Source organism: Nicotiana tomentosiformis, chromosome 12 (assembly GCF_000390325.3).
Source record: "Nicotiana tomentosiformis chromosome 12, ASM39032v3, whole genome shotgun sequence".
NCBI classification, from domain to species: Eukaryota; Viridiplantae; Streptophyta; class Magnoliopsida; order Solanales; family Solanaceae; genus Nicotiana; species Nicotiana tomentosiformis.
In genome coordinates this window covers 1980803-1991994 of record NC_090823.1, presented here as the reverse complement: position 1 = coordinate 1991994, position 11192 = coordinate 1980803, and the positions used below count along the sequence as shown (strand labels likewise).

The window sequence follows — 11192 nt, the reverse complement described above, 5'->3', positions numbered from 1 at the left end:
TTTTTGTTGCAGGCGTTGTAGTATTTTAATTTTGCAAAAAAGGACGTCCATTATTTTAGCTTTTTGCAAACTCCAAAATACGATAGTATAAAATGGATATTTTAGTAACGAAAAGGGGCCTAAATATATTCAACTATTATTCAAAATAGTTTAAATATATTCTCCGATTGAGTATTGTTTAATTATAATACTGTTATAAATAGAATTGTATTTAAGGTGAATGTCTATATTTTAGAGAGATTTTAGGGATTATTACTTGGTGGCTAAGTCATTCTTTTCCTATAAATAGAGGGGTCCTATTCCATTGTAATTTATCCCAAATCAATAAGAATTCTCTCTCTATTTTTGTCTGTAACACTCTTCTTCTTTTATTATTTTATAACATGTTATCAACACGAGACTCTAACTAATTGAGTAGAGGCATCTGCTTTGGTTACCAGGCTTTGGGTTACGTGCATGGTGCTCAACTTGTACATAATATTGAGCATCATGATTGTCAATTGTTACATGACCTTCCTTCAAGAATAAATTCTGGATTTAAGGTAAGTATTTTACCTTATTTTCTCTTTTAAATTCTTGACATTCTATAATTTGATTTTAAATACAAGCAAAGACAATAAATTTTGATTATAACTCTAATGGAGTTTATAAAAAAAAACTATAATTACCCGAAGTGATAAAATTTCTATGTCTTGTCATGATCAAATTCATGTATGATTGTGAGCACAAGAAGTGAAAACCCGTCCCATTGAATTTGCTCCATTCTTGTTTCCTTAACAGAATGTGATAGCAATATGTGATAAGTCTGAAAGAAGACAAAATTATTACCGTGAAGATATCAATGGATGCGGACGTAGTAATAGACGAAATTAGAATCGTCATCATTGTGGAAATGAGAACAATAAGGATTCTCAAAATAATCCTTCACCGTTGAAAGTAATGTTTGTCATCAATTTGACATGAGATTTTGTAAAGCACATATAGATGATTATGGTCCATTCATGATGTGAATGTGACAACATGTGATTTATGAATACATATTCATTTTTTGAAGAATATGAATGTGCTAGTGGTAGTGAATATACCACACTCAGCTCTAGGAGGAAATTTGAGATGTAATAAGAAAATAATGCCATTATTATGGTATGAATGGTCATTGATCACGTACCTATTATACACCAAAATATTATGACAATGTAATTATTACAGGGCAATAGTAATAGAAGCAATATATCTTGCCTATAATGATTTTGACCATGACCATAATGGTATAACGTTCTCCTTCAAAGAGATATTCACCATATGGATGTTGATTTATATGTGATAGTACAAAATTAATTGAGAGCTCTAGAAGAGCCAATTATCACTATTTTGGAGAATTAAAATTAATTATCAATAAGGTATTGTGTCGTAGTAAATCTCAAACAAATTTATTTAGTTTCTAAAGTATTCGCGAAAACGCTTGGTTATATTGAGACTATAAATAAAGGAAAGATTTAATATCTTCTATTACTACAACTTATAGCGGGATAATATGTATGTGAAAAACTACCCGCTTTATTCTCCAGTTTGTACGACACAAATAAAAGAATAACACAATAAAATAGAAGTTTATTGATATAAAAACTCTTGTCATAATAAACTTGGAGTTTATTGATAATTGCACACGTCATAGGGTAAATCTAAAGTATCAATATTGATAATTTATTCAGTTGGCATAATTAGTTTAGCCATGCTAATTTAAGTATCATGTGCAAAAATAAAATAGAATTCATATGAGTAAATATTAAAGAACTAGAAAGTTCTTTACGTATTCTCTTATGTTTCTTGTTCTTATTAATTAATAGACCAATTAAAATTGGGATTGAATCCCACGAATACTGAAAATATTAAATGTGAATATGGGCTCATTCACCTGCCATGTATACCACATAAGATGCATCTATAAAATGGTTATATGTGTGATTTTTATTATTAACCCGCAACTTGATGTTTGCGAGGTAACTTGCTCACTAATTTAATTTAAAGCATAATTTCTAGATTTTCTATTCAATACAGTTCATCTTGATAAGTTGGTTTATATCACAATTGGTTTAGCGAAATAATTTATTGAGTGTCTCTACTTAATAGCTAAATTATTGCTTATGAGAACAAAGTTATCTATATCGGTTTGATATAGGTTATATACGAAAGTATATCACATTCTCCCCTCACAAGTAGTTCAGGGTCAGGAACCAAATAATTTCATCTTATTATTTTTGATATACGGTATATATTTTGATTAACATCGTAACGCACAAAGGTGAATTTTCAAAGTTGAGGAAGCAAGTTAGTTTTTCTAACATGAAGGGGAGAAAGGATAAACAGTTGAGAAAAGGTTACGCAGAATGAATTATCATTTGTACATCTATATCCTCGAATAAAATAATATGAACTTGAAGTTCATAAAAAGATAATTCATCTACAATATATTGTAAAGCATTCCAGACGCATTTGCTGACCAAAGAAAGTAACTATATTCTCACTACAAATGCTCATATTAGAATACGTTCTAGAAGGACAAAGTCTATGGTATGATTAAAGCGTATAGACAAATCAGTTTCAAATAAAAATTTTGATAAAGAAGATGAGCAAATGATCAAAATTATCACAATAAGGCGGCAAGTAATCTAGAAGATCACACGATATAATACTTCATAAAATCTCAGGAAAGGTTTAGGTACCTGAAAATATGAATTAAGAGATCTCTATTTTATGTCTTTATGAAAAAATATTGGAACCGATATAAAATGTTCGTCGACGACATCTATGATAGCGCTAAGTATAAATGAAGATATTAAGTTTTTCAAATTCAGACGCAAAAATATTGGCCAAATGGAAGTGACATAGTTCAAGTAGAATTGGTTTCATATGAAAGATATGTAGTTCAAACACTTGAAAGTATAAAATCAATGGTATGTGCAATCACTTTTATCTTTCTTATATGTCTAGCATGACATGAAAACTTGATATGTATCTAAAGTCTATTTATATCGCTTATATGACTTAACTTATATGACAATCCCTGAAGGATTTAAATCGCTTAAAGCATATACAATTCTTGGTCTTGAAGTAACACATCTTAAGTACAATTTGTGCACATATGCATCTTGCTATAACTTTAAGCATGATAATATGATAGTGAGAATTTTTACCTTTATAGAGATACTGAAAAGACCATTCCATGACATTATATGAAGACATTACAGATTTATCAAGAATGATGATTTCAAGGTGCAACTTATTCATTCGAGTTAATGTGGCTGATTTGTTTATCAAATCTCTACCAACGATCTTATGAAGATGGTGCACAATATTGGAATGCGAAGGCTCAAGGATATAAATTAATGCTCTCATCGGGGGGAGTTAATACGCGTTGTACTCTTTTTTCCTTACAAGGTTTGGTCCCACTGGTTTTTCCTTGCAAGTTTTTAACGAGGCAACCAAAAGGCATATTGTTAGATATGTGTATTCTTTTTCCTTCACTAAAATTTTTTCTCACTGGGTTTTATTTTAGTTAAGGTTTTAACGAGGCACATTATCTGTTAAATAGACATTCAAGGGGGAATTATTATAAATAGAATTGTATTTAAGGTAAATGTCTATATTTTAGAAAGATTTTAGAGATTATTACTTGGTGGCTAAGTCATTCTTTCCCTATAAATAGACGGGTCATATTCCATTATAATTCATCCCAAATCAATAAGAACTCTCTCTCTACTTTTCTCCGTAATACTCTTCTTCTTCTTTTATTATATTATTTTATAACAAATGCCACATTATAGTATCGCACTGCTTTGCCCCTTATTTAAACGGAGTGCTATGTGGCAGCTCAAGAACCAAAAAAAAAAACTCACCCTCAACTTTAAATCCGGTTCAATTAAAACACGCCCGTAAGTTACTCAACCCAAATCCCCTCCACTTAAATAATTTTGAGTTCAAAGATATTATTCTTTTCTTAACAATTACAAATCATCCGTAAGTGAAAAACTGTAAAACCCAATAAAAACTTCAACTAGGTATTACAAAAAGTAAATTTTCAACTCAAAACGCAAATATTTGCTAAGTTTGAGCTGCAAAAAGGCAATATAAAAACCGTCGATATAATTCAACTGACCATTATATAAACTACTAAATTTTGAGCTCAAATATATCAATCTCATTCTTTCAATAATTATTGTTATTTCCTGAGCAGTAAACCTAAAAATATCTAACTCACAAATAACCTCAACTAGAACTAAGCATAATAGAAAAAGTAAATTTTTCCTCAAAAGCCACAATTATGTTTTATTTAAAAATGCAAATGAAATAACTGTCCCCTAAACTTGCATCAGATTTTAAAGCTGATTACCTTGTTTATATTTATTTTATTTTAACATCTCTACTCAATGAAAAGAGTACTAATAACACCTATGGCAGTTGATAGTGCTTGTGTGGCACGGTGTAATTGACGTGGTTATAGGGCGTGTTAATCACCCTTTAAAAAAACACTAAAATCGAAAAAAAAAAGATTTAAGTTACAAGTAAACGTCAAAAAAATAAGAGAAAGAAATTAGAAACTGTTTAATTGGTAAAAAAAATTATGGGGCCATAAATTATGCATGTCAAATAAATAAACGTCTGGTACATGACGTGTTATCTTTGTCTAGGCAAGTGATGATTACGCTTTATTAATACTCAGTCAAATTGAGGTGTTAAAATGATTGAGTAGCCGACTTTAAAATTTGGTACAAGTTTAGGTGTCAATTAGGCCATTTTGCTAAATGTTCAAGATCAAACGGTCCATACATGAAAGTTCATAGAGAAAAAGGTTAATGGGCCATCTTTAAAATTAAGAAGAATTAATCCAACTTGTCATTTATCTAATTGCTTAAATTAAAAATAGCGTGTGGATGAATTATTTATGATTAAAAGATCTATAATATTTATATAACCATGTATAATCTATGTAACTGGCTATAAATTAAATAGTGAATCTAGTCGGCTATTTGTGTAAAGATTCTTTAAATTAAGTAAATTAGGCCCAACTATGAACCGGTTCATAAATCATCCAGCAAGCCCACAATTAACTCCTCTCACTCTATCTCCTACTTACGGTTGAGTCTTCATTTCTCCTTTCATCCTACAAAAAAAAGGTCATTTCTGCAAAATGTTAAACTGCTTACACCCTGTTTGGAAGAACCCCATAACACTAGCTTCTTCTGCTTCTCCATTTTTCCACTGTTTCCAAACATGTCCCAATTTGAGAAATACTACCAAACAACTCAATTACTGTGGTAAAAGTAAAAGACTTTACAGTAAAAGAAGAACAAGACTTGTGAAGTGTGGATTTTTACCAGTTGATCCATGGGCACCAAATGTTGATTCACAAAGCATAGCTTCACAGCTTTTTGCTTTTTCACTTTTCCCTTATATTGGTTTTTTGTACTTCATTACCAAATCCAAAACTGCTCCTAAGCTTACACTTTTTGGGTTCTATTTCTTGCTTGCTTTTGTAGGGGCCACTAGTGAGTAACATCCTTATTTTGATTTTTACATGCTGTTTTTCTTGTTATGTTGTTTAGATTATTCATCATAATTTGATTGTTTTTTTTATTGATGATCAGGAACATCCTTGTATTTAGGGAAAATGTTGAAATTTACCACTAAAAAAAGACAGCCCGATGCACAAAGTTTTGTATTCAGGGCCGCATCCTTAGGGGTGTGACGAATACAGCCTACCCTAATGCAAGCATTAGTGGCTACTTCCACGGCTCGAACCCGTGACCTATAGGTCACATGGAGATAACTTTACCGTTGCTCTAAGGCTCCCCTTCGAAATTTACCACTAAATATCTTAATTTTACCCTCAGTTATATTTTGGGGTCATTAAGCAGATAGAGAATAGTTGGATATATTGATTATGAATCACTGTGAGACAGAATTTAGAATTTGCTGCAATTGATTCGATTAGGTTGTCTTAACAGTTGTTGTTACTGCTCTCTTGCGAATCAAAGGAGCTGGCGATGAAGGAACGAAAAGTTAATCACCATGTGTAATTTGGTTAATGTGGCAGCACAGAAGAAAATAATTAGCTGTCAAATTAAAGGGGAAGTTCTATAGAGTAATAATGATTTTACCTTCTGCTAGGAATAACTGAAATAATCGGATGTTAGAGGTCTTGGAGACATATCAGCTCTTAGGTTGAGTTGTTACGGAATAGTTTTATGGAAACCACTTTATAGTAGCGACACAGATTCATCACAACTTATGACTTCGCCAATGGGGCAAACAAAGGCTAACCTGTTCTGCTTGTTATGACTGGCAAGAATCGGTAGGTTCTTTCGGTGCGCTTTGGTCCTTCTTACCTAAAACTAGTTCTTACTCTCAATTTGCCATATTCAACCAGAAAGCTTGTGTCTTTACAATATCTCAAGGGAGAAAAGCTTTCACGTCAATCTTATTTGTTGTTCTTGTCATTTTCTTTTACAGCTAAATAGTAGTATAAAGTTATAATTCTAACCATTGTTTCATCTCTTATTTTTTCTTGTATGCCACTTTCAAAGAATATTCTTTATGTGCACTTAGGGTGGTTCGGAGTTATAAAGGCATCAAGTATGAATGCAGATGCCTTCTCTGGCGTTCCATAGGATTTGTCTGGATTTAATTACTCTACTAGGTTCAAATCCGACGAGAGCAATCATTGAAATATTTTCCCTTTGTAGGTAGTTTGTTCTTTGTGCTTGAATAATTCGTCGTTAATGACTGGTTTTACGCATTTCAGGACGCTTTAACTATAGTTGGAAATCTTTCATCATTATCCTCTTTTTATTGCTTCTAGAGCATTGCCTTCAATAGGTCGAAAGTAGTGTGTAAATTTTGTCCCTCATATCTCTCTCTTGACGTTTTTACATATTTACCTCATATTCTTCTTCAAAAATTTACTTCTCTATGCTAGCAATATCATTGTAACTTCATTTTATTTGTACTAACCTTGTGGTTCCTTCTTTTTCACCTCGTTCGTGCAGTTCCCGCAGGAATTTATGGTAACTTCCTCTCTTAGCAAAGATTCTATTTAATTGTACAAACCAAACTTAAACTTGTGATTCTAATTGATTAAACTTTGTGACAGCGAAAGTGCATTATGGAACTTCTCTATCGAACGTGGATTGGTTGCACGGAGGAGCTGAGTCACTGCTCACTTTAACCAACTTATTCATCGTGTTGGGTCTAAGAGAAGCTATTAGAAAAGCCGGGAATCCTGAAGAAGGCAAAACCAGCGATGTCTCCAGAATTAAAGAGGAAAAGAAGTCATCTTTCTAGTACCTATCCTCCTTTGTTGTTTGTAGACATCAGTATATCAGCGGTTCAAAGAAAAATATTGTTTTTTCTTTGCCCATCTGGTTTCGTTAGGTGTATGCTATAACTGACGTGCTGCTCCGGACCCTCTGGTCAAAATTGTATCTTCACCACAAGCATAGTTGCATCCGATCTTGATGCATCATCAGAGAAATTGACGGCATAACACAGACGTTGAAGAACTCAGATAATCAGCATCTTCTCTGGCTCTCGTGTTTTTGTTGATGGTTCTAGTTGTTCTTAAACTATTTTACTTATTTAATCTGTTGGAATTTATTGTTGGATCCTCCCGATGATAATTGAAATACAATGCTCCGAGAAATTCATGTAAATGGTGTGCTCCTGTTGAAAGGTTAAATACTACTCCCTCCGTTTCAATTTATATGTCCTACTTTCCTTTTAGTCTGGTTCAAAAGGAATGCCTCTTTCTATATTTAGTAACTCTTTAACTCCAATATTCCACATGGCATATTTAAGATCACAAGATTCAAAGGCATTTTGGTACATTACACACATCTTTAATTTACCACAAGACTCAACAGTCTTTCTTACTTTTCTTTAAACTTCGTGCCTAATCAAACTAAGACACATAAAATGAAACGTAGGGAGTAATAGTTTTACTTATACCTATACTACTTAGTCGTTATGATCTTTGTTGTCTATGAATCTATGGATTTTCTTGTGACTTCTTCCGGAGTAAGTATAATGTCGGAGGCTTTACAACCGCCTAAATAACTTCCTGCTTGCTGCAATTGAACGATAAAGAGTGCTAAGAATTGTCTGTTTGCAACAGCCTAAGGGCTTGTGGCATCTTAGTGTCTGCAAATTTTAGATACGCTTTCTGGTTTCCCCAATTGTTCTCTGTCTGCTTATGATAGTAAGCAAATGTGAATAGCGCAAAGGTGAATAGCCGAGCTTTCTGTAGTTTGATAGAATTCATGAATGTTCAATAGCCTTTTGAAAGAATATGCTTGAATTTCACTCAGCAGCTTGATGTCAGAATACAGGAAGTTCAGTAGACTATTGTATACAGCTAGTTTCTATTCAATTGCTGGTTTTGTTGCTAATTTTTGCAAAGCATGTCTATACTAACTATTAAAGGAGGGATCATCTACTTCTATAAAGGATTTCGGCGATAACAATTAACATCCACACTGTTCATCTTTATTGTTCTTTTTAAGTGCATTTCATGAGAAATATCTGGGGTTATCAAATGGGAAATTTGGATCTAGCTCAAAATGGTCTAGTGAAAACTCGCCGTCCAAAATTGGAGAACTTGTTGAGGAAGTGTTGGCTGAGAATATATCAGTGAGGTCTGATTCTGAACGGTGCCCGTTATGAACCATTCCAAAACCATTCATCTGGCAGCTGCTCGAGATTGAGAAGTAGTTTGATTCAGGGGTCGTAGGAGAGACAAAAGACGGTGAATAGCCGCCACCTATCATCAGATTTTCATCAACATGGGAAATCTGGAAATGTCGATTTTCATCTGTCAAACCAGAGAATGTTGGAGGAAAGGAGAAAGAACATGCTGCTGTCTCATTCTTGTCCAAATCATTAGTATCGACTCTCAGGTTTGCTCTCAAATTCATCAGCACTTGATTCGAATATTGCCCTGTTTGATAGTTGGCTTGTTTCTTGAATTCTTGGTTTTCTGGTGATTTCGGTTGTAGTGCAGAATTAGTAGCTTGGTGACAAGTATGGGAACCCTTGTATGTGATCTCAAATACAGTAGGATCATCATCTGACCTTTGCACTTGTTTTGTCGTCCAACAATTTTGCATGTGACGATATGTGCATCTGTAGTAACTCCTGGAAAACATATGTAAACTTGGTATCACAACATAGGACTCTGTTTCCGAGAATTCCTAGAAAAGTATACTGTTGATTTCTTAATTATATATACTCAGAGGAGGATCTAGGATTTAAATTCTATGAGTTCAGCCTTTAAGTTTCTTACCATTGAGCTTATTATATTTTTAAAGTTATGGGTTCATATCAATAATTTATTGCAATTTTAGTGGATTTTTGCATATAAATTTTGAAAGTTTTGGGTTCAGTGGAACCCGGTGTCAGAAGGCCAGATCCGCATCTCTATGTACTAATAGAGCATGATCAAAAGGGGATAAGAACTTTTGATATTTGAAGTTGAAAGGTAGACATAAGCTGCTTATATTTGGTGCATTTTATATTTAGAACATGAGAAGAAATTGACTTATTACCTAGGATATTTAGCTCCAAGAATGTCTTTCTGACCATACTTTCTCCAGCTATATCCATCATCAGTAGGACCTTCAAATCCAGTCTGTGCGCTGACTTTGACTTGTTCAGTCCATGTAGGCTGTGATTTTCTGCAACATACATCAAGAACCAGGTTAAGTTGACCTATTCGCCGTTTCATTTCATATGACACTGTTTGACTGGACAAGAAAGAAACTTTTGAGCACATATCAAAAGTACCCTTAAAACTAGTGAATTTAAACATGTCATGACATTTCTAGGGGCAGAGCTAGCCTTGCGCTTGCAGGTTCGGCCGAACTCAGTAGTTTTGGTTCAAACCATATATTTGTTTTATGAAATCCATTGAATATATAAATTATCAATTTAGAACTCAGTAGCTTAAAAGGACTAGAGTTTCAAACCCATCCTGGCTCCGCCGTTGATCACATTTCTATGGCTATAAGAGCATGTTCTTACGAGAAAAAGTGATGTGTAAAGTTCAAGAGCTTCTAAATATAGAAAAATATCATTTTTTTGAACGGAATTTGATGTACCTCTTCTTTGAAATATTTATGACCTCTTGATGATCTTTGAAACTCCTTTTCTTGTCCTCACTCCTAGGACTTCCATCAACTGAAACCGAAGATTCAATTGCACCACATGTTTGTAGCACAGGCTGGGGAGATTGGATAGACGATCCACTGCATTTGAGAATTAACAGAGATTGCTCAATAGAAGAAAGAATCTTCTGCAGAAGCAATTCTTGATTTTCAGAAGTAGTAGAAGCCATTGAGCTCAAGTAAGCTCTAAGTTGCTTAGTGTGTTCAATACCTTGAGTTAGCTCATTTATAAGTGTACTGTATTCCCAATTGAAAGCACAATCCATTTTAAAAGAAGGAATTGGAAAAGAAAAAGGGGAGCTATTATGTAGCCTAGAAAGGTGGACGCGGCCCCAGACGTGGCGTGTTGAGTTACACGGGGTTACAGGAAATTTAGGCACGATGTGAACCTACTTATGAGTGGAATGTTATTGACAAGCAAATTACTCGGGAAAACGATCGAACACAATCTTGGAATATGGAAAAAAAATTTGTCTTTTTTGTGAGATTTAGAAATTTAAAAGGATTTTTGAAATTTGAAGGAGAAGTTGGGTGCATGAGATGATGGTTTTTTAAGAGTTTTTTTTTTGTAGGAGATGAGTAATGAAAACAAGAAGATAGACACATTTGAATTTAAAAGGGAAGGATTTATAGTGTAAATAATGAGAAGTGAACAAAAAGGCATGTGGAAAAAAAGGGAGAGTTGACTGCTAAAAACGAGTTTTTCTAAGTGGAATGGTCGTTGGTCATACTCTCTTAGAAGTGAAACAAAAACAAATAATGAGACAGCAAATAAGAAAGTCCAAATGTTGAGTGCTGACCAATTCAAACCAACAGTACGTATTAGCTCACGTCCACTTATCTCAAACGAGTATACTGTACTTTGTGATACATAGTACAAGATTCATTTTAGCTATCTAGGTATTTTGTATATAAAATGGATTAATCGAGCTAGTAAACTTTCGATAGCAGTTGGTTTTTATATATATATATATA

At 33.5% G+C, this 11192-nt stretch overlaps 2 protein-coding genes across 2 annotated transcripts; one reads left to right on the top strand and one right to left on the bottom strand.

Moving 5' to 3' along the window:
• Positions 1-5111: 5111 nt before the first annotated feature.
• On the top strand, positions 5112-7759 carry LOC104099367 (uncharacterized). Its single transcript, XM_009606336.4, has 3 exons — positions 5112-5546; positions 7047-7064; positions 7151-7759. The coding sequence occupies exons 1-3, from the start codon at positions 5189-5191 to the stop codon at positions 7339-7341; spliced, it is 567 nt and encodes a 188-aa protein (XP_009604631.1). The 5' UTR covers positions 5112-5188; the 3' UTR covers positions 7342-7759.
• Positions 7760-8332: 573 nt separating this feature from the next.
• Positions 8333-10822, bottom strand: LOC104099366 (probable WRKY transcription factor 41). Its single transcript, XM_009606335.4, has 3 exons — positions 10152-10822; positions 9600-9728; positions 8333-9189 (listed from the first exon to the last, which is right to left on the bottom strand). The coding sequence occupies exons 1-3, from the start codon at positions 10481-10483 to the stop codon at positions 8565-8567; spliced, it is 1086 nt and encodes a 361-aa protein (XP_009604630.1). The 5' UTR covers positions 10484-10822; the 3' UTR covers positions 8333-8564.
• Positions 10823-11192: the final 370 nt, after the last annotated feature.

What these genes read in the sequence shown, in the direction of transcription:
- LOC104099366 (XM_009606335.4), bottom strand. Translation starts at nt 10,483, where the DNA reads ATGGATTGTGCTTTCAATTGGGAATACAGTACACTTATAAATGAGCTA. An exon ending in ATAAATATTTCAAAGAAGAG is followed by an intron (nt 9,729 to 10,151) that starts GTACATCAAATT and finishes TGTATGTTGCAG; the next exon opens with AAAATCACAGCCTACATGGA. An exon ending in CTTGGAGCTAAATATCCTAG is followed by an intron (nt 9,190 to 9,599) that starts GTAATAAGTCAA and finishes TATGTTTTCCAG; the next exon opens with GAGTTACTACAGATGCACAT.
- LOC104099367 (XM_009606336.4), top strand. Translation starts at nt 5,189, where the DNA reads ATGTTAAACTGCTTACACCCTGTTTGGAAGAACCCCATAACACTAGCT.